At 40.6% G+C, this 23,678-nt stretch overlaps 1 protein-coding gene across 2 annotated transcripts in view; it reads left to right on the top strand.

Annotated features, from left to right (window-relative positions):
• Window positions 1-626: 626 nt before the first annotated feature.
• The window catches only part of tdrd1 (tudor domain containing 1), a 94,396-nt gene continuing 71,344 nt past the window's right edge, over window positions 627-23,678 (top strand). Inside the window, exons 1-4 of one of the 2 annotated variants that reach the window (XM_072557371.1) lie at window positions 627-822; window positions 10,125-10,523; window positions 13,086-13,156; window positions 14,806-14,881. In XM_072557371.1, coding sequence (XP_072413472.1) covers window positions 10,157-10,523; window positions 13,086-13,156; window positions 14,806-14,881 — 514 coding nt within the window. In that variant the 5' untranslated portion in view covers window positions 627-822; window positions 10,125-10,156. Of the gene's footprint in view, window positions 843-10,124; window positions 10,524-13,085; window positions 13,157-14,805; window positions 14,882-23,678 lie in introns of both variants that reach the window. The other variant, XM_072557370.1, reaches the window with a different exon arrangement.

The following is a 23,678-nucleotide window of genomic DNA, read 5'->3' as shown; positions in this document are numbered from 1 at the left end:
TTGTTTCCGTTAGGCGAGGAGACTAGTACCCGTGGACACAGCCTTAGAATTAGAGGGGGTAAATTCAGAACAGAAATGCGGAGACATTTCTTCAGCCAGAGAGTGGTGGGCCTGTGGAATTCATTGCCGCAGAGTGCAGTGGAGGCCGGGACGCTAAATGTCTTCAAGGCAGAGATTGATAGATTCTTGTTGTCTCGGGGAATTAAGGGCTATGGGGAGAATGTGGGTAAGTGGAGTTGAAATGCCCATCAGCCATGATTAAATGGCAGGAGTGGACTCGATGGGCCGAATGGCCTTACTTCCACTCCTATGTCTTATGGTCTTACCTGGTGTTGTGGAGTTTTACCAGAAACATTAAGGTGTGCCTGTGGAACAAGCGGGATTTGAACCCTGGCAGCAAACACAGAGACAGGGAAGCTTTAATGCATCGCTACGCGTTCGTTGGCCAGGATCAAAACGATGCAGACATTTTTAATGAATGGAAGCAATTGTAACTTTCCAACCGTGGCCGGGATGTGGGCGTGGCCAGGTTTGGCGCATGCGTGGTGAGAGGCACGTGCTGCTGTGGGCGAGTGGGTGGCGGGCTTAACGGTCAATGTTGCACGTGGCGGATGCTTTCTGACTGTTAAACCTTCCCTGGATGGCCTGATCCGGCTCCCCTCGGTCGATGGTACAAGGAGGGGAGATTGAAACTGGGGGCCCAAAACAGCAAAATCCTAACCTGTTTTGGTTGAAACTGTCGGAATTTGGTTGCGGTCCCCAATTCAGTGGTTCGGTATTCAAGCCAAATCGACATTAGCAGGAAAGGACGAGCAAAGAAAGGTGCAAGTTGTTAGCTTGAGGTTCGCTTGTTTTTGTTTGTTTAGGTTTTTCGGGAGCCTCTTTGTCGTGAGGAGATTATTCTCTGGGTTAGGAAACATCCTGGGTTTAAGAGTTCAGATTTTGTTCCCTGTCGAATATTTTTTATATGCAGATTAAAAATTCATCTGAACACCAAAGCCACAGAAATTACAATTTTTGAAAGTTATGGCCCTACAGTATGTGTAAAGTAACAGGCAGAGAATTTTGCTATAATTGGAGCACACTGCTCAAAGATCCAACTCCGTTTGAAGTTTTGTTGATTGATGATTTGGGTTTGCAGTGTGAAAAGGGGAATAACTTTATCCTGCGTTAGTTCTTTTACTCCAGCCTCATTCTGTTTCCTCATTTGTGCCAATCATGTCTCAGCCCCTTTATGAGAATCTCCTAGTTGCAGCATATAAAGTTATTTTCAGTTTTAGCATCAACTGAAGATTCTTACCACATGGATCTCGATGATGTTAAGTAGCCATAACATATGACCAGAAGCTTTGGCCTGAAGCACTGGAAACAGTGTGAAGACTGCTTCAATTTCCCTGATAGATCTGCAGCTTGTGTTTGATCGTTTTGCAGTTCATACTAATGGTGGCACATTAGGCGGTGATTATTTGGGCTTTGGTTGTATTTTCTTGTGTTCAGTGCTGTAGATAACTATGTACAAAGTCTTTAGACTTTATTTATGGATAATGGACCATAACTCGTTATGGCTGGGCCTTACATGGTATTTTTCATGAATTAAATTCATACTTGCGTGTTCAGTTAAAAGATCACATGGCAACCTGTTCTGAATTTTGATGCCAGTGAGGGAACAGTGCAAGCAAGTCTTCCTGCTTGACTAGTCAAATTAAAGGATTGGTAAATGGCACTAGGACTGGTACAGCAGTGTAAATGAGAGTATCTCTCATTTCCTGGCTAGTATTTCCCTTAAAGTTGTGAAAATATAGGACATGTGGTAATTTTTACGTTGTTAGGAGTTTACTGTGTGTATTAACTATCATGATGACTCTATTACAGCAGTTACTTAAAGCAATTACTTGGCTGTAAGCTATTTTGAAATGTCTGGTTGTAGTGGACGATGTTGTATAAATGCAAATTTTTATTTTCCTATTGTTTCTTCACATAAGATGAGTTAACTGTCAAGTCAGGTTTGGGAAGGTGAAGAGAGTTAAGAGACAAAAAGAAACAACATACTTTCAGCATGTTTTTAAAATTTATACAAATTGCAAAGGATTTTCACACTTAAAATAAGTTTTCAATGTCAGTAATGTTGTTTGGCAGTGATTAATTTACCAGGTCATTTAAATGGTAATTTAGCTAAAATTTACCTGGATTAATGTTCTGTGATAAATTTAGTCTGTATCTATCATGTGAATGCAGGGACTTTTTTCCAATCAGTGTATTTAGTAATGAGGCATATATCGAATTGCTGCTTTAATGTTATGATGTAGTGTAACTCAGTTTAATGGTGCACCTTACCCTTGCTTGCTATACCATAGCAAATGCCTTGACAAAATATTTTGTCTCCTAATCATTGGATGGCAGAAGGATAAACGCTAACTGACTACACCATGTACCCTTAGTCGAAGTGATATTCATTAACAATTACATGTTCATGAATATGGCAGTTTCACTTGTTCAAATTTCTTTTTTGGATGCAAAAATTCTGGGCATGAAAGTTGAGGGAATTGTGGTGAAGGAGAGGCAGGGAATCGAAACTACAGGGATGTGGGGGTGTAGAGGCTAGGGAATAGGGATGCAAAGAGTTAAGGGTGAGAAGGAAATTGAAAGGTAGGGGTAAGGGACTCCGGGCCGCAGACATTAGTTATAAGATAATTAATATAACTGTTTCAGGTTAACAGGAAAGAAAGAGCTGTTATACTTCCAGCTAGTTGAATATGCTGTGTGGTCTGCATGCTCAAAAATTGGGAAGATGAATGGATGACAAAAAGTTGTATTTATGAAGTGTTGAACAGGGAATTATATTTTGAAATGATCACAGAAATATTAAAATAAAAAATACTTGAAATACTCAATATATTTGCCAGCATCTGCAGAGAGAAACAATGATTAGATATCAAGTCAATGACTTTTTAATCTGAATTATAAGTTCATTAATACAGGGCATCTTTATGATCTAAAGATGAAGGCAAGAACCTGATGAACAGACTTAAGAAACTTGAAGAAAAATTCTAGTTGTTCTATATAGGTTGAACAAAGGGAGACCGCTGATAACCACTGTTTCCAGTATAGCAGGGTAATAATCCTGTGCAACTCTGAATAATTTTCACTATGCCAAGCCTGAAAAAAAGATCTTGTAGTTGAAGTTGGGAAAGGTTTTTAAGAACTCACTTCAGATTTCTAGATTTAAAAAAAGGTTTAATTATGAGAATTGAAATGCGTTAAATATTGAGTGGGTGTAAAGATTACACAGTAAAATGCAGTACCTTACCTGGTACCCATGAATATTACCCTGAAGGTTTTAACAATGCTGTACATGTGCAGGTTGGAAATGGCATTGCAGGAGTATTGCTTATTAAGTGTGTATTGCAACCTTGAGAACAATTATAAACGTTTACATCAAAAAGCAGCTGAAATATTTTGGTATTTATGTGTAATGCATTTTGTGCTTCAAGTACTGTGGTTAAAGTAATGTCAATGTAACTAGGGCACAAATCTTGCATCTTGGAATTAGAGAAATGAAGCATGTTAAAAGATCATAACTGAAAAAAAGACAGCAGATAATATAATAAATGGAGGGTTCTTTAAGAAAATAATGAAATAATAATTAGAGGGTGAACTAAATGAAGGAAAAATCCAGCTATTGAGAAAAGATATTATAGGTATCTTAAATAGTTAACCCGCACAGAAGCAAACGTTTACTTACTGCAAAATTTTGATGTGCCAAGGTGATGAGTCTTTCACAACAATTGCTGAATCTTCCTTGGGCACAGAAACGATTACATATTAGTCAATGTCCCTCTTTAAAGAAAGGCAGGCAGGTCAAACTTTATAACAACAGACCACGAAACCTAATGTCAGTCACAAGTCAATAATTCAAAATAAACCAGCAAACATTTCAAAGTATATGGGTTGTAAAGGTAAGCTGTTTGGGTCATGTTGTGATTTTGTCAGCTGACTAGGTCATGAGCCCATATTATCTGTGGTTTTTGTGGGTTTTCAGAATCTTAGAGTCATAGAGATGTACAGCATGGAAACAGACCCTTCGACCCAGCCCGTCCACACCGACCAGATAGCCCAACCCAATCTAGTCCCACCTGCCAGGACCTGGCCCATATCCCTCCAAACCCTTCCTATTCATATACCCATCCAAATGCCTCTTAAATGTTGCAATCGTGCCAGCCTTCACCACTTCCTCTAGCAGCTCATTCCCTACACGTACCACCCAGTGTGTGAAAAAGTTGCCCTTAGGTCTCTTTTATATCTTTTCCCTCTCACCCTAAACCTATACCCTCTAGTTCTGCACTCCCCGACCCCAGAGAAAAGACTTTGCCTATTTATCCTATCCATGCCCCTCATAATTTTGTAAACATCTAAAAGGTCACCCGTCAGCTGCCGACGCTCCAGGGAAAACAGCCCCAGCCTGTTTCGTCTCTCCCTATAGCTGAAATCCTCCAACCCTGGCAACATCCTCGTAAATCTTTTCTGTACCCTTTCAAGCTTCACAACATCTTTCTGATAGGAAAGAGACCAGAATTGCACTCAGTATTCCAACAGTGGCCTAATCAATGTCCTGTACAGCCGCAACATGAGATCCCAACTCCTGTACTCAATACTCTGACCAATAAAGGAAAGCATACCAAATACCATCTTCACTATCCTATTTACCTGCGACTCCACTTTCAAGGAGCTATGAACCTGCACTCCAAGGTCTCTTTGTTCAGCAACACTCCCTAGGACCTTACCATTAAGTGTATAAGTCCTACTAAGATTTGCTTTCCCAAAATGCAGCACCTCGCATTTATCCGAATTAAACTCCATCTGCCAGTTCTCAGTCCATTGGCCCATCTGGTCCAGATCCTGTTGTAACCTGAGGTAACCTTCGCTGTCCACTACTCAAATTTGATTAAGACACAGGCAGTAGTGAGGAAAAGCCTGTAATCAAAAGCAGAATCAATACGTATGGATAGATTTAATGCTAGAAAACAGTGGATTATTGGGTCTAACAGTTAAAACTGGCCAAGTATTAAGCAAAAAATGAGATGCCATGAAGTCAGTCAATTACTGGTATGATCTATCCTTATTTTAAAAAAAAAATATGCAAAACTAGTTTGGAGGATTTGTTAATGGACTGTGAACATTTGAGAACATTTCTTCAAACAATACATCTGGAGCTAACCTGAAAGGAGACTTGTGTGTATTCAGGCTGCATTAATTTTAAACTCCTAGTTGGACAACCTCGGCAAAGGACTGGTCCATAAGTTAGAAATTCATTTTGAATTTGTGTGACGTGCTGCAGTATAAACCTAGTGCGCTGAATGTGTGAGGGAGTGAATGGATTAAAGTAACTTGGGAAATGAGATTGAAAGGTGTGATGGTACTTTACCATTAGTAAACAGTCAAATAAATACTTGATAATTGTTGATGGCTAAACATTGAGAAGCAAAACCTCAATTAGATTAACATGATACTTTTTTGTACTTTGTGTGTAAAATGGTAAGGTTAAAAAAACAGAATATATGCAAGTTTGTTGATTGCAAACTAGCCACCCAACTAACTTATCCCGTTGCTGATATTTTATTAAATATAAGCAGCAGTGATACTAGACATTGTTTTATTAGATAAAGGAAGTATGCAACTGAGACAATTGGGGATGTTTCACTGATACCAGAGGACTAACGAGCTGTTGTCACAGAATGTTTCAGTCTTGTTCAAGTGTTGGGGGGAGCATCTTGCTCTGCAGTCAAGGTAGTAGGGATGTTATCTTTGTTTTCTTTCTCTCCTTCAATTCCATCTTTCATCTGCCTTTTGAAGGCTAACAAACCTGTACCGTCCTGCTCTGTTCCGGGTCCGGTTAGCGGTGGGGGCTGCTTCAAAGTGCTTCCTCCTTGATGTTGGGGCCTTGGACTGCTACTGCAGTGTACAAAATACAAGCCATCTCTCAACAGCCCACAAGCACGGAAACTAGCAGGAAAAAAAAGTCGCAGAATGCTACGAGTTATGTTTAATGATGCCCACAACTGCCTCCACAAATATGAAAGGGAAATCGCATGTCAAAAAACTCTGCACAAACTCGACCAACTATGAATGGACCACAATACTAGAGCTAGCTATCTCAATGAAATAACAGTTATCCAAGGCACTGAAAAGACTGGTCCTTCAGGAGAAATTGACCGAACTCACCACAAGATCAACACAGTCAATCAGACATTTGGATAAAGAACCTGTAAGACCGACCCTTAACAGACACCGAAAAAGCCTGATGGGTACACAGACTGAATTAGAACCACAGTGAAGCCAATAAAATGGACTTCCTAGGGGCGTTAGAAGCCATTCAAAAGAGCAGTGGACTCTCAGAGGAAACTGAGCAGACCATCAGGCAGACAGTAGCTCCAATGTTAAGCAGGAAGAAAGGAGATAGCCTCAATCTACGAGTGGAAAGCCCAAGAAGGACTCTGGAGAGACACAAAGATTGTAATCCTACCAGCGGACAAAAGACGCATGAGCAGAATGCTTGGAGAAAGTGAACACGCCACAGTAGATACTTAGCAAAACATGGCAACGGACCCATCACCACATCAGGAAAATCGCATCACAGTTACCCTGAGAAATCTACACAAAACTGGAGAAATTAACAAGGTTGATTTCCAAAAAATGAAGCCAGAGCTGGTACAATTGCAACAGTTAAGAGGCATTTGGATGGGTGTATGAATAGGAAGGGTTTGGAGGGATATGGGCCGGGTGCTGGCAGGTGGGACTAAATTGGGTTGGGATATCTGGTTGGCATGGACGGTTTGGACCGAAGGGTCTGTTTCCATGCTGTACATCTCTATGACGAGGTACCCAATGCTCCTGCTTCTAAGGACTCCCCAGGTATACAAACCAGGGTCTCCTCTCACACCTATAGTTTAACTCCAAGGAATACTGACATACAGACTAGCTAAAGAACTGTACTAAAGACTAAAACACCAAGTGGACAACTCTGCCCAAGAATTCCTCAATGTCATCCAGGACACCAAAGTAGAATAGGATGAGATTATGGTCTCCTTCGGCCTGACAGCACTGTTCATCTCCATAGGCATCCCCCTAGTCAAGGAAACACTAGCATTGCTCCTTGAAGGACCAGGAATGCACACAACCTACAGCACCAATACAGTCAGTAAAAACGGCACCCTCAAACCATTTGATCTGTGCATCACAATCTACTTCATCTTCAGTGGCCAGGTATACAAACAAATCAATAGAGCATCTGTGTGATCACTGATATCACGACTAAAAACAGAAGCTGTCCTGCAAAAAACAAATGGACAGCACTGCCCACTCTCCAGCTTAAACTGTGAATTTGATATGTCCTGAAAGCGCACAGCTAGAGAAAACCCATCAACTCAAAAACAACATTGCTACCAGTATAAAGCATCCCATAACCACAGCCAGCAGGACCAACTTTATGTATCAAATGCCATGTTAAGAGTGCAAAAAGCATTACAGGAAGGAAATTAGCCACCTTGGCACACAAACACAGAGACATGACCGGCTATCACTTGTATCCATACACCCATACAGTGAGGGGCACCAATTCAAGTAGGACAATGTATCCATCCTAGGACAAGCCAAACAGAGACATGCATGGGAATTCCTGGAAGCTTGGCACTCAACCCAGAACGCCATTAACAAACATGGAGAGTTAGATTCCCTACAGTGTGGAAACAGGCCCTTCGGCCCAACCAGTTCACACCGACCCTTCGAAGAGTAATCCACCCAGTCCCATTTCCCTCCGACTAATGCATCTAACACTACGGGCAATTTAGCATGGCCAATTCACCTGACCTGCACATCTTTGGACTGTGGAAGGAAACTGGAGCACCTGGAGGAAACCCACGCGGGCACAGGGAGAATGTGCAAACTCCACACAGACAGTCACCGGAGGCTGGGATTGAACCTGGGACCCTGGTGCTGTGAGGCAGCAGTGCTAACCACTGAGCCATCGTATACCAACCACGATGAAACAGAACCAGCAGCAAAACCAAAAATGATGCCACCAACCTCAGCAGACTCAGACACGCAAAAGCAATGGGACAGGACAGAACATCAACGCTTCATCGGAGGTGCACTGGTATTACCTTGAATGGTGGCAAAATGATTGAACACCTGCCAGCTTGACGTGAAAGTCAACAGCCTCACTGCTTTGGTAGCTGCAGAGTGTGGTGTCATCCCATAACCACTTTGGAAATTAAACTGTGTATGGAACAAAAAAAAATGAAATTTATCCTAACTTTGTATGACTTAGTACTTTTTATAATTCATGTAATTAAAATGGCATTGGTGAATGGTGACTTAGGCACATTTTATTATATTTTCATAAATGTGTCACATTAAATTACAGTTAGACTTTAACTCCTTACATGAGCCCATCTACTTGTTACTCTATTCAACTTACTAGACTTTGTAATTATCGTTGGTAATTTATTTCGTACATCTAAATGCTGGTTAACTACATGTTTCACTTCAGTACAATACATTGATGTTTTCAAGGACTGTATTCTGAAATGGTGAGTGCATATGATAATTTTAATTCCTGCAGGCAGAAAATTACCTTTGTTTTAAAACAATGTTATTTGTTGCTGAGGTAGAAATATTCATTTGAAAGAGGATGTATTTTTTTTGTTCTGAGCTTCACGTTTTCGGGTGTGCAAATGTCCAGTCATTCTAATTACTGTAGGGGTCGTGAAAGACAGTGGAATAAACAGTGTTCTATTATAACCTTTAAATTAGATTAATGGCAGCTCGTGACTGTTCCACAGTGGTCAGTGTTGGGGCCACAGCTTTTCACTTTATACATTAGTGATCTAGATGAAGGAACTTAAGGGCATTCTGGCTAAGTTAGCAGATGATATAAAGGTAGGTAGAGAGACAGGTAGTATTTGAGGCAGGAAGCCTGCAGAAGGATTTGGATAGGTTAGGAGAGTGGACAATGAAATGGCAGATGGAGAACAATGTAGGAAAGTTTGAGGTCATGCACTTTGGTAGGAAGAGTAGTGGCATGGGCTATTTCCTAAATAGTGAGAAAATTCAGAAGTTTGAAGTGCAAAGGGACTTGGGAGTTCTCATCCAGGATTCTCTCAAGGGAAACCTCCAGGTTGAGTCAGTAGTTAGGGAGACAAATGCAATGTTGGCATTTATTTTGAGAGTACTTGCGTATAAAAGCAGGGTTGTACTTGTGAGGCTCGATAAAGCTCTGGTCAGACCACATTTGAAGTATTGTGTGCAATTTTGGGTCCCTTATCTCAGGAAGGCTGTACTGGCAGAGTGGGTTCAGAGGAGCGGATTCAGTAATGAAAAGCTTAACATATGAGGAACGTTTGAGAACTCTGGGTCTGTACTCGATGGAGTTGAGAAGGTTGAGGGGGGATCTAATTAAAATTTTAGAGAATACTGAATGACTTGGACAGAGTGGATATTGAGGAGATGTTCCCATTGGTAGGGGAGATTTGGACCTGAGGGCACAACCTTAGTGTAAAGGGAAAACCTTTTAGAATAGGTAAGGAGAAACGTCTTGAGCCAGGTGGTAAATATATGGAATTCACTGCCACAGAAAGATGTGGAGTTCAGGTCATTGAGTATATTTAAGATGGAGACAGGTTCTTGATTGTCAAGGGGAGAAAGCAGGAAAATGGGCTTGAGAAACTTATCAGCCATGATTGAATGGCAGAGCAGACTCAACGGGCTGCATGGCCTAATTTCTGTTCCTGTGTCTTATGTTTAAACTGTATGCTATTTTCTTGACCATTTTAGTGACTGGATGATTTACGTTTTGTAGTAATGACATGATTTTTATGATAAATATTTGATCCACTGGTTTATTGTTGGCAGGGATTACAGGATTTTGTAACCTTCTGGGTTTAGTGGTTTCTGTTTGTCCTAGACAAGAACAGCAAGACAAGTAGTGTGTGAGCATTGGGCAGGATTTTTTTAATATCACTTTTGGGGGGGAAAAAGGCCTTTTAAGAACTTTGAACAAGTGATAAAAGTGAGTCTTACTTTTGTCAGTGCCATGTAGTTAAATATTTATTGTTTTTAACTTGTTCCAGGTATTTTGAAAGAAGACCTATTTCTTCGAAGTATGTCAGAAAAGAAAATTAATTATTCCAAACCTGATGCAGTGAAGTTGTCACATCAGAAATCAGAAAATGAGACGAAAAGAATCGGAAGCATTAAGACTAAAGGCACCTTGGATAGTTCCTCAGAAGTCCTTTTCAGTGAACGTTTGCACCCTAATTTTGCAATTAGTCAACCTTTGTCAGAAGATGGAATCACTAGCTTCACAAAAAAGAGAAATTTCAGTTTTTGTGAGCGAGCCAAAGAATACTTTGCTGATCGTACTCACCAGAAAGTTAATAGAGCAATTGGAACTAGCATCAATGAGAAAAATAAAATTGGATTTTTACAACAATTGAATGGAGAAATTCAACCAAGTTTTGACATTGAAGGTAATTGCTTATATGTTCTGATTTAAAAACTTTATTTACTTCTGCTGTAGTTAAAGCTATTTCAATAACAGGTAATTGTATAACTTCACACAATTTTTATAATAAGAAATAGGAAACAGTGCAGGTGGATTGCGACTTAGAGTTGTTGTTGACACCCTTCCATCTGTGAAGGGTAATGGATATACAGCACATAATGCATTCCAGATGCGCTGGCACAGATGGCTGGGTAGTCCATCTTTGAGAGAGACTTCTGTCTCAAGTTCAGCAGATGAAACAACTAACTGTGATTGTAGATTGCTATTTCTAGTAGTGGGCCTATTGCCAAGCTGTTGTAAGTGGTAGTTATAGTTGGGCATCAAAGCCCACAGAAGAGTTTCCATTTTCCTGCACTGAGCAATGTTTGTTATTTTGGGTTCTTCTAATTTTGCAAACCTCAATGCAGCAGCGCTTTGTAAGTCCCACCTGTTGTCTCGCTCTGGCTATCTTGTCATGCACAAAACCCTTGAGTTTGTAACAGACTTCCAACCTGTCAACAAAAATCATCTGTTTGCTAAATTTGAGACCTCTGTCCTTTGGAGCACTACTGCATTCATGATTTTATTTGCTAGAAAATTTGGGGAAGAATTTTGTATTGTGTTCCATATTTTTGGAGAAAATTTGACACTCAATGAAAACTTGCTGATAGCTGCAAGATCATTTGATCCTTCCAGCAAGTTTCATTTCCTGTCCCCTCTTACCTTCTGTGACTTTCCTTAAATGTTTATCCACTTATTCATTACTGCTATGACTTCACAGCTCTTAATTAAGCATTCTCAAAGATCCTGTATGTTTTGAAAAACACTCTCTCCTGATTATTTTAAAATAATAGTCTCTTGTAACTAACTGGGAAAATCCGTTTTTACTTTCTCTTTAATAAAAGTCCTTCATAAGCTGATGGACCTCTTTCTGCACTGTACTAAGAAAAGCACAAATTTCCAAATAATTGCTATTTGTGGCTTGTATCGCAGTGCGTGTCCATGATTGACATTCTTTCTACACTGGTTGTCTAAAAGTGGCCTAATGAAAGGTTTGTAAAAGTTGTGTTGTTTCTCATTGTTCTTATTACAGCTGTTGAAAAATTTTTAAAAATATTCCATTTTTTTAAACATTTGGCTTTCTGACCTCTTGAACCTCTCTTCTTTGTAAGTTTCTTTTCATTTAACGTGTACTTGGCTACCTTTTATTGCTTTCTGTGAATCTGTATTTTTTTCTAAGCCCTTCTATAAACATCTCCATTTTCTTTTGCATCTAGTTACTGCCTGTGAACGTAAACCTCTGGGGGGAAAGAATGATTTCCTTCTCATTTCTCTTTCTCTGTATGTAGTTGCCACATTCCCTTTTAAGATTGCATTCCTTCATTTTATCAACAAACACCAATATCGCACCAGATAGGATTCTTTTGAGGAAGAACTGCAATATCAAGTAAATTTAAGTTTGGCAGTGTGCAGTTTAGTTTACAACCATAACTATTAAATGTTTCAGGCAGTACTTCGTTGCAAGTCAAAATTTGCAGTTTCTCATGAATCAGAGTTTTTCCTGAGTATGTTGAATTTTACTATGCAATGAATCTCTGCAAATGCCTGATTTTGTTCCTTTTAAACTTAGTATTACAGACTTCAGACGCTACTACAGTTGTCAGAGGTATTTAATATCTTGTAACTCAAGTGTCTCTGATCTCTGACTCTTGTCAATATTGAGAACAAATAAAAATATCTTTCAAAACATCAGGATATACCAAAATATTTAATAACTTTAATGTATGTTATAATGTTTAGATTTTCCAAGTTTTACACCCTAACACTCATTTTAAACACTGGGGGCTCCTTTTCAGACACATCAGAAACTTCAGTGAGGTTTGTTCAACTTTGGAACTCTGTCTGTAAAGGCAGGATAATTAAATGTTTTTAAGGCAGGCAGATTGTTATTATGTAAGCGAACAGATGATTCTTGAGAGTAGGTAGGAATGCAGAATTCAAAATATTTACATCATCTATGATCTTATTGAATGGCAAAGATGACTTGTGGGCCAAATGGCCACCTCATGATTTCGAATGTTGTATGGTCCCTTGCGTTTCCATTGCAACAAGTTTGGTGAAACTTCCTTCTCGACCCCACAAATGCTGTAAGATTTCACTTTTCATCTCTTAAAGGCCCTACTTAAGTAATGTTACCCATTGTTTCTTTCTCTCTTAACCTTGGTTATGTTTGCTTTTACCTTGTATTTCTAGATCTTATTAGATATTTTCTGTGTTTTTTATTCAGTGTTAGTCATTTGCTGATGAGTATCATTTGGACCCAAGTGATCTCTGAAGCTATTTCAAATGAAACAAAAGAAAACCAGAAAAATAGGGAGAGCCATACAAATGAAGATGTTGTATCACTCTTAAGTACTTAGTAACAGCATGAGTACTTATTGAACCTGTTCGTTACGATAACAATATCGTGTGTTAACAATATTTTGTGCTGTGCTGGTGGCATAGTAAGATATTACTGTCAAAATCACTGAACTTCTTTCATACTTAGAACAAAGAATACAGCATCAAGCAGTCAGTTCTATCTCGTCTCTGTGTGAATCAACTGAAGACATCAACAGTGTAAGCAATTGAAGCTGCCGTAGATTACATTGTTTTGGGCTTTTTGTGAAACTATTTAGATTAAGTATCTTTTTCGAATAAATGAATTGAGTTAAATCTCATTATTTAAAGACAGCTCAGGCCACTTGTTCCCCTTTCTAAACCACTTAAAATCTACAGCATTCAACTTTTAAAGAATTTTTACAGTTTATTTATAGGATGAATAAACACCATTGTTCCAGCCAGCAGTTGCTGCCCATCCCAAACTACTTCTTATATTACATGTACGTTGTGTTTGGAAATCCATTCTGTTACCAGTTTTGGACAAAACACTTCTGTGTCATCTTATTTATCATAGAGTCATATAGTATGGAAACAGATCCTTCGATCCAACCAGTCTATGCCAAACATAGTATCAAACTAAACTAATCCGACCTGCCTGCTGTCGGGCCCCTCCAAACCTTTGCTATTCATGTACTTACCCAAATATCTTTTAAATGTTGTAATTGTACCCACGTGCACCATTTCATAGGACGTTCATTCTACATGCGAACCACGTTCTGTGTAGAATAATTTGTCCTTCGTGTCTTTTTAAATCTCTCCCCTCATCTCTTAACAATGTGGCCCTGAGTCTTGAAACCTTCCATCCTAGGGAAAAGACCATGAATTCTACCATGAATTCTATCCATATCCCTCATTATTTTAGAAACTTCTATAAGGTTGCCTCTCAAACTCCTATGCTCCAGTGAAAAAAGTCCCAGACTGTCCAGCCTTTATTTATAACTCAAGCCTTCCATACCTGACAAGATGCTGGTAAATCTCTTCAGAATCCTCTCCAGCTTAATGATACCTTTCCAATAATTGGGCAAACAGCACTGAAAACAGTATTCCAGAAGATGCCTCTCCCATGTCCAGTTCAACCTCAACATAACTTTGCAACTCCTATATTCAAAGGACTGAGTAATGAAGGTAATTGTGCCAAACACCTTTTTAACCATCCTGTCCATGTGTTCCCTGTTCTTTGTCCATTTAGTTTGAAACAGTTTCTGGATTTAGCTTTCTTCTCCTGTTTATCATCTTTTAATTACTCAAATAGCAGTATTTTCTTTGCCACCATTTTATTCAAGCGTAACCGGCCCAGATTTTTCTTAAGACCTTCTCTCTTAAATTAGGGATGAGTCTTATGCCTCCATGTTGCTGCCAGTGTTTGAATACTTAGCCACATTGTCTCTAATTAACTTGGTACACTACCAAAGGTGCAGTCTGACCAGCGTATGACTTCCTTTTTACTTCAGTGTTTGAAATTGTTTTTGCTTTATTGCTTCGTTATGGTTGGATGAATTAAATGCCAATGCTACAAAGACATCCTTAATGTTATTATTGATGGAGTAGTTTTCCTGTTTGTTGTGCAGCACTTCAGGCCCAAATAACTTGTTCAACCGGTGAGCCATTAATTCAAAAGATTAAGATAAAATGGTGGTGAATTTACCTTCTTGTCAGACAAACTGAGTTATGATAATGTATTGTTTGCTCTAGTATATAATGCATATTTAAATATTAGAATTCAGATTTAATTTGGAAGTTGCAATGATTTGAATTACTTCAGTTTGTACTCAATTAATGAATATTTGTATAACTTCGTAATATGCAGAAAAACTTGTCTTTTGCAGAATTTTAGTCTTGTAAAAATGTTGACTACATCTTCATCGTCTCCGAACACAACTTGCAGTTATTGTGGATTGCAAGGTGGGTATTGTTTTCTATATTAAGTTAAAGTAGAATCTTACATCATTTATTCTGTCTCCATACTTGGATGAATAAACTTGACATCAGTGTGCAAGAGAAAACTTGGAAAAGGAATTTTATTAATTTTGCAAGGCTCAATAAATGTCCATCATTTATCTCCTGTTTTGTGTGCTGACCCAGTAGGAACCACAGGCACTCAGCTGAGGATCAGGTACTTGGCTAGGATCTACATCCTAACTAATGTGGTGGCCTGTGCTTGGAATAGTTTTCAGGCTTGACTGTGGTACCCCATTGCTCAGCAACCTGACACTTCAGAATTTACAGGTAATAAATTGACACTTGGGCCTGAAATATTGAATGCTGAACAAAATTGTTGAGAGAATGGGTGGGATGAATTTTCTTGCACTGCTTGAATTTGAATTTACTATTCACTACCATTCTTGAGTAATGGCGTGGCTTAAATTTGCTGGTCGAGTTTGTTCCTAAAGAAGGCTAATGGTATTTTGGCCTTTATTGCTAGAGGGTTGGAATTTAAAAATAGACAAGTCTTGTTTCAACTGTATAGGGTGATACTGAGGCCACATCTGGAATATTGTGCACAGTTCTGATCCCCATATTTATGAAGGAAATTGCTGGCATTGGAGGTATTCAAAAGAGATTAAGTAGGCTAATTCTTGATAGAGCGAGGTTGACTCAAGGAAACCTAAACAACTTAAGTCTTAAGTCATTAGAGGTTAGAAAAATGAAGCATGAACTTACTGAACCATGTATGATTTTGAGGATAGACATTTCGAATAGTAGGGAATCTCTTTCTGGGGGGGGGACATGGTTACAGAATGAAGGAAGATAGTGAAATACAACAGGGTTTATTCTGTGTGCAGTGCGTGTGTAGAATTATCGAATTATCGAGAGATGTGGAGGCTACTTCACTGATAGTATTTGAAGAAGAGTGCAATAGATTTTTGAACTGTTGCATTGAGACTTAGAAACACCTGGCACAAAAGAGGAGGTGAACATGGGGTGGGTGCATCATGATCTTCGAATGGCTGGGCGGGTTTGTAAGACTGGTGTCCTTCCATTGCTATTTTGTAAATTTACATTTAGAACATGAGTTTTTATTTCTCCTTTGTTACCTCTGCAAATCATGGAAAAGCATTTTTGGCATGCTGCTATGAAAGTAACTGTAATCTGCCAATCTAAAAGCTTTTGACTAAAAGTTTCTGGCTCTGGTCATGTATAAGCTATCTAGCTTCCATGATTTTAAAAAAATATTCATTTAATACATCTCCCTCTGCAGTTATGAATTCCAAGGTGTCACGTTAAAATTCTCATTGGCAACTTGGTGACTCGTTTTTGTGCATGGAAGGTTAAAAAGTCAAAAATCGTTGTTTGTTTGGGAAGTTGGCAAGGATCTGCATTTTTAATTTGAACACATTTGTGAGAAATCATTGTCTGTTATTCACAGAGACTTGCAACTGTCTACAAGAGATCTCTGCCAAGTAGGCCATTTGGCATGCATTGTCAGTGGTTGTAAAATTGACTGCAACCCTTAATTAGTTTTTCTTCAACTTTTTCCAGAAATCCATGACTGACATGTTTAAAATATTTCAATCTGTTGTGCAGCAGTGCATTGCCTGGGTGACACTCATAGTTGCAAGGGCTGCCACTTAAATCCACTTCAGTACTTGGAAAGAGAGTCAAAGTGAGTTCACCTTGGGATGTCTTGGCCTGATGGGATCCTCACAGGAAGATGGCACTTGTGGCAATCAAGATACCCTCAAAAATCAGAATTCATCAACTGAAATGGATTCCACTTCATATTGTTCAACTGGTAGATTATAATTTGTGTGTACAAAATATCCAGGAAGCTATCATGGTATCAGTATTGTACGCCTGTCTGTGACTTAGAGATACACTGAGTCCTGGGTTTATGAATATCTGACTTCTGAACCCTTATACTTGAATGTGATCCCGTATAAGGGTGTAACTTTAAAGATCCAGCCTACACATGTTTCCTTGTACTTAAAAGCAGCTGTTTGATATTGTCCTGCATTGTGTTTCAACTTGCGTACAAATCGACTTGCAACTGGAACCCGAACAGTAGCAGTGTGCTATAGAGCTGCTGATGCTACAACCAACAGATCAGATGTCTTCAGTCCGACCATATCCAGCTGTGAATTAGACAAGTAACTGGTGGAGTTGTCTCCACAAATATCCCCATCCTTAATGACGGGACCCAGCACACCAATGCAAAAGATAGGGCTAAACCAATTGGAAACATGTATTCACTCCACATTATATCAAGGAAGGGGTGAAGTCCCACAATGCACTCAAGGCTATGAATCCTGATAACGTTTTGGCAATAGCTCTGAAGATCTGTGTCTGAAATGGCCATACTCTTAGCCAAGCTGTTATGGTTCAGCTACAACATTAGCATCTACCAAACAATGTGGGAAACTTTCCAAGCAAATCTTGATCATGAAAAGCAGAGCAAATTCAAAACCTCTGGGAATCTCATTTGTTTGCTGCGCCACCATCCGGCATTCAGATCCAACCCCCTCACTCTCCCTGACAATTGTTGCCCTGCACCCATACTGTTTACCACTTTTCTCCTGAGTGCGAGAGCAGGATGGTGAGCGTGCCACAGGTGATATCTCCAGAATGGGATGACCATCAATATTGGCATTGACTTCCTGGTCTGGTGTGTGGGCAGGAGATTATGTGTTTGCACATTGAAGCAATAACGTCAGTGATTAACTCTGGAGTGAAGGACTATTCTTTGGTTGTGAGGGGCTGTAACATTGGCAACCAGGAAGGGCACAACTAAAGCCACATGAACACAAGGAATGTAATTCTGCAAGTGGTTGATTTCTGTAGATGTGATTGGGGAACACTTACCAAAACTGAGGCACATCAGCTATGCTTTCAAACAGCTCTGTAATAGACCAACCCTGGGCTTCGACTGTGCATTGAGCAATAGCAACCAATTAAGGATATCTTAATATTGCTTTCCACTAATAACATTTTCAACCACTGCCTTGTTTGTTGAACGTTACGTTTCAGTTTCAAATGTTTATTCGATTTGCAAGTCTTCTTGAAGCTAACTTTGAAATCAAAGCTCCTTATGAAAAGGACAAAGTTGATAGCAAGTTTTGAGAAGATTTGTAGCTTAGGTTGAGGTTCTGGATATAGGTTTGCTAGCTGAGCTGGAAGGTTGATTTCCAGATGTTTCGTCACCATACTAGGTAACATCTTCAGTGGGCTTCCGGGCAAAACGCTGTTGATAATTTCTGCTTTCTGTTTATATGTTTGGGTTTCTTTGGGTTATGGTCCTGTCATAACTGCCAAACCTGTACTAATTGCCTTTGTTAGGTCCACCCCACAAACACTCATAATTTATTATGCTTGCTGTCCAGGTTTGTTGGTAAATTTAAAGCTTCTGCAATTTGTGTTGATGGTAGTGTGCTGTAATTGAATTGAATGAGCTGATGAAGCCAGCGCCAAAAATAATGCATGAAACTGAAGAGTGCTACAGAAAAGTTTTTGTTGATTACACTGAAAATGAGGAGGGATTTTCACTCAAATTCCTTCAGAGGTTGTTGTCAAACATTGAAATGCAGTCCATTTAAGTTGGGGACGATAAATGTGCAACATTCTCCTTGTTCATACGATTGGAAGTGAATTACCTATGCAGTTCAGGATTGTCTGCTTGCATGAACATGTTTTCCAGCATTGGTCTTGATGTTAATCATGAGGACACAAGACTGGCTGTGGAGCATGTAAATTTCCATCTTTAAGCTGGTTTTGTTCCTTAAAATTTAAACAAAGCATTTATTTTACTTAATCCACAGACTTTTTAAGTTTCTTTTTTTTTGGTTTTTGGACGTTTCTTGGGCCATATGTTTAAAAAAAAGACCAAAATGTAAGCTGTAGCAGTAGCTCCTGTAGTTTTACCCATTGCTAATTTTTGAGTAGAATTTATTCTAAAAAGTGAAAACAATCAGTAATTTAGTTAACAGACTTGTTAACTGATAAATTTTAATTCAAATGGATACTTTTTAAGTACTTTAAACAGTTCAAGATGTGAATTAAAGTTGACAAGGTGAAAAAGTTAGCATGCTTCTGAATGCTAGCATCTAAAATTGTGAAAATCATAATTTCTCATTGACTTCGCCAGGCAACATTAGTGAGTGTTCTGTGCTGTGTAGGTATGTTGTGCCTAACTTTGTATCAAGAGGGAATTCTATCTGCACATACTACGAATCTGCTTATCTAAAGTGCAAGACCTTCCATAGCAGTAAAGGTGGCAATGTATGAAAGACTTGTTCTTGCTCCTTTGTGCTTTCTTTTGCAAGGAGTGAAACTGAAGAATCATGTGTATGAGGGTAATGGTCAGTAATGGCTCACAGAAAATGGTTGTGGGAAGGTACTTGGAGTGAGCGATGAAAGAGTGGAGCTACAAAGTGTGTTGATCTGAGGCATGCTGTTCAGGAAAACTAGATTTTGGAGTTTTATGACGCCATTTACCTTCCGTGTCTGGAAGAATCACAGAAACTGTGGCATCATTGTATCCTTGCATGAGGCTGCCACATTTCTACTATGTCTTGCGTCATTTCCAGCTAATCTCTCCTAAAGCATAAAACGTTTGGACTCAGCATTACTCCTTTGAGACAAATAAAACCGAGCTGGAGATCTGAAGCAAAAATATGAATTGCAAGAGAAACTTAGCAGGTCTGGCAGCATGTGTGGGAAGAAAACCAATTTGACATTCAGAGTCTGGTGATAACTACTCATCAGACTTGGTTAAATCTAACCGTGTGGTGCTGGAAAAGCACAGCTGGTCAGGCAGCATCTGAGGAACAGGAAAATCGGCGTTTTGGACAAAAGCCCTTATCAGGAATGCATCTGGGAGCCATGGCAGTGGGGTGAAGGGATAAATGGGAGGGGCGTTAGGGCTGGAGGGGAAGATAGCTGAGTGTGCACTAGGTGGATGGAGGTGGCGGTAAAGGTATAGGTTCAAGGGGAGGGTTGAGTGGATAGGTGGGAAGGAAGATGGACAGATGGAATGGGTCATGAGGATGGTGCTGAGCTGGAAGGTTGGAACTGGGGTCGGGTGGGGGGGGAGAGGAAATGAGGAAACTGTTGATATCCATATTGATGCCATGGGGTTGGAGGGTCCCGAGGTGGAAGATGAGGCATTCATCCTCCAGGTGGTGAGATGGAGGTGATGGAGGAGGCCCAGAATCTGCATGTCCTCGGCATTGAAGTGCTCGGCCACGGGGTGGTCGGGTTGGTTGGTGCGGGTGTTTGGGAAATGTTTTCTGGAATGCTCTGCGAGTCGGCGTCCTGCCTCCCCAATGTAGAGGAGACCTCATCAGGAGCAACGGATACAGGAAATGAGGCATGGAAGAGCAAATGAAATTTTGTTGGACGTGGAAGGTTTCTTTTGGGGCCTTAGACGGAGGCGAGGAGGGGGGAGCAGGAGTGTGGCCGTAGGTTTTGCAATTCCTGCACTGGTGGGAGAAGGTTCCGGGAGGGGAGGGGAGGTTGTTAGGGGACATGGACCTGACAAGGTATTCGTGGGCAGAGCAGTCTTTACAGAAATCTGATAGGGTTGGAGAAGGAAATGTATTTCTGGCGTTGGGGTCTGTTTGGAGTTGGCGGAAATGGTGGACGATGATGCAATGAGGTCGGTGGGGTGGAAGGTGAGGACCAGGGGGGTTCTGTCCTTGTTGCAGTTGGAGGGGTGGGGTTTGAGAGCGGAGGTGCAGGATGTGGATGAGATGTGCTGGAGGGCTTCACCAACCACGTGGGAGGGGAAATTGTGGTCTTTAAAGAAAGAGGCCATCTGATGTGTTCTGTGGTGGAACTGGTCCTCCTGGGAACAGATGCGGTTGAGGTGGAGGATTTGGGAATAAGGGATAGCATTTTTGCCGGAGGCAGGGTGGGAGACTGTGTAGTCCAGGTAGTTTTGGGAGTTGGATTTGCAGAAAATGTCAGTGTCATAGTTAATGGAGATGGGAGAGGTCCAGGAACAAGAGGGAGGTCCAGGTGAATTTAAGGTCGGGGTGGAATGTTTTGGTGAAGTTGATGAACTGTTTGATCTCCTTGTGGGAGCATGAGGTGGCGCCAATGCAGTCATCAATGTAGCGAAGGAAGAGGCGGGAGTGGCGCTCGTGTAACTGCGGAACATAGACTATTCCACATAACCGACAAAGAGACAGGCATGGTTGGGGCCCATACGTGTGCCTATGGCTACCCCTTTGGCCTGGCGGATGTGGGAGAACTCAAAAAAGAAATTGTGTGAGGACCAGTTCAGCCAAATGAATGAATATCAGTGGAAGGGTACTGGTGAGGATGTTGGGCGAGGAAGAAACAGTGGGCTTGGAGGCCCTGGTCATGGCGGATGGAAGTGTAGAGCGACTGAATGTCAGTGTTGAAAATGAAGGGCTAGGGGCCAGGGAAACCTCTGTCTCAGAGGAGGTGGAGGGCGTAAGGTAGATTGAGTGACTCCTTAGAAGAGTATAAAAGCAGTAGGAGTATACTTAAGAGAGAACTCAGGAGGGCAAAAAGGGGACATGAGATAGCTTTGGCAAATAGTTAAAAAGAATCCAAAAGGTTTTTACAAATACATTAAGGACAAAAGGGTAACTAGGGAGAGAATAGGGCTCCTCAAAGATCAGCAAGGCGGCCTTTGTGTGGAGCCACAGGAAATGGGGGTCATACTAAACGAGTATTTTGCATCATGTTTACTGTGGAGAGGGGCATGAAAGATATAGAATGTCAGGAAATAGATGGTGACATCTTGACAAATGTTCATATTATAGAGGAGGAACTGCTGGGTGTCTTGAAATGCATAAAAGTGGATAAATCCCCAGGACTCAATTGGTGTACCCCAGAACTCCGTGGGAGGCTAGAGAAGTGATTGCTGGGTCTCTTGCTGAGATATTTGTATCATCGGTAGTCACGGGTGAGGTGCTGGAAGACTGGAGGTTGGCTAACGTGGTGCCACTATTAAAGAAAGGTGGTAAGGACAAGCCAGGGAACTATGGACCAGTGAGCCTGATGTCTGTGGTGGGCAAGTTTTTGGTGGGAATCCTGAAGGATAGGATGTTCATTTATTTGGAAAGGCAAGGGCTGATGAAGGATAGTCAGTATGGCTTTGTGCGTGGGAAATCATGTCTCACAAACTTGATTGAGTTTTTTGAGGAAGCAACAAAGAGGATTGAGTGCAAAATGATGGACGTGATTGATATGGACTTCAGTGAGGTATTCAACAAGATTCCCCATGGGAGACTGGTTAGCCAGGTTAGATCTCATTGAATACAGGGAGAACTAGCCATTTGGATACAGAATTGGCTCAAAGGTAGAAGACAGAGGGTGGTGGTGGAGGGTTGTTTTTCAGACTGGAAGCGTGTGACCAGTGCAGTGCCAAAAGAATCAGTGCTGGGTCCACTACTTTTCATCATTTATATAAATGATGCGGATGTGAGCATAACAGGTATAGTTAGTAAGTTTGAAGGTGTTTTGGACAGCAAAGAAAGTTACCTCCGATTACAATGGGATCTTGATCAGATGGGCCAATAAGTTGACAAGTGGCAGATGGAGTTTAATTTAGATACATGTGAGGTGCTGCATTTTGGGCAAGGAAACCTTAGCTGGCTTATACACTTGATGGTAAGGTCCTTGGGAGTTTGGTAAACAAAGAGACCTTGTAATGCAGATTCATAGCTCCTTGAAAGTGGATTCGTAGGTAAATAGGATAGTGAAGAACGCATTTGGAATGCTTTCCTTTATTGTCAGAGTATTGAGAACAGGAGTTGGGAGTCATATTGCGGTTGTGCAGGACATTGCTTAGGCCACTTTTGAAATACTGCGTACAGTTCTGGTCTCCTTTCTATTGGAAGGATGTTGTGAAACTTGAAAGGGTTCAGAAAGAATTTACAAGGATGTTGTCAGGGTTGGAGGATTTGAGCTATAGGGAGAGGCTGAACAGGCTGGGGCGGTTTTCCCTGCAGAGTCGGAGGCTGAGGGGTGACCTTATAGAAGGGCATGGATAGGATAATTAGGCAGGGTATTTTTTCTGTGGTGGGGGAGTCCAGAACTAGACAACATAGGTTTAGGGTGAGAGGAGAAAGATATAAAGGAGACCTAAGGGGCAACTTTTTCACACAGGGTGGTACGTGTATGAGATGAGCTGCCAGAGGAAGTGGTGGAAGCGAGGACAATTGCAACATTTAAGAGGCATTTGGATGGGTATATGAATAGGAAGGGTTTGGACAGATATGGGCCAGGTGCTGGCAGATGGGCCTAGATTGGGTTGGAATATCTGATCAGTATGGACAAGTTGGACTGAGGGGTCTGTTTCTGTGCTGTACCTCTCTGACATTAGACTGCATCCAGGAAAAATTAACAAACAGTGAAATTCACAGCTGACCTTAGGGAAACCTGTGTGGGAGAGCTCACACCATAGGAGAAGCGAAGTGTATAGGTTTAACGTGTAACCTTGCTGTAAGTCTGCAATAGTGAGTAGTGTGGGTTCTTTCTTGATTGTATATTTCATTGAGATCTGTCTCTTGATTCAATTTTAAAAATGTAAACCATAAGTACTAAGTTAGCCTGGAGCACTTTTAGAGCAAAAAGACAGTGCTATTTTCTGGGTCTGTAGATGGTTAACGAGTAAAGACGGCCTTTAGTAGGGTGATACGCTATTTCTGTTGGATGTGCGAGTTTAGGGAGAGTTTCCATGTTACTGAAGATTATGTCTGCAGGAAGTTTCTTTGGTTGCTAATCCTAT

This window comes from Chiloscyllium punctatum, chromosome 38, assembly GCF_047496795.1.
Source record: "Chiloscyllium punctatum isolate Juve2018m chromosome 38, sChiPun1.3, whole genome shotgun sequence".
Taxonomy (NCBI): Eukaryota; Metazoa; Chordata; class Chondrichthyes; order Orectolobiformes; family Hemiscylliidae; genus Chiloscyllium; species Chiloscyllium punctatum.
The sequence above is the reverse complement of the archived record's forward strand: the minus strand, read 5'-3'. Positions and strand labels throughout refer to the sequence as shown.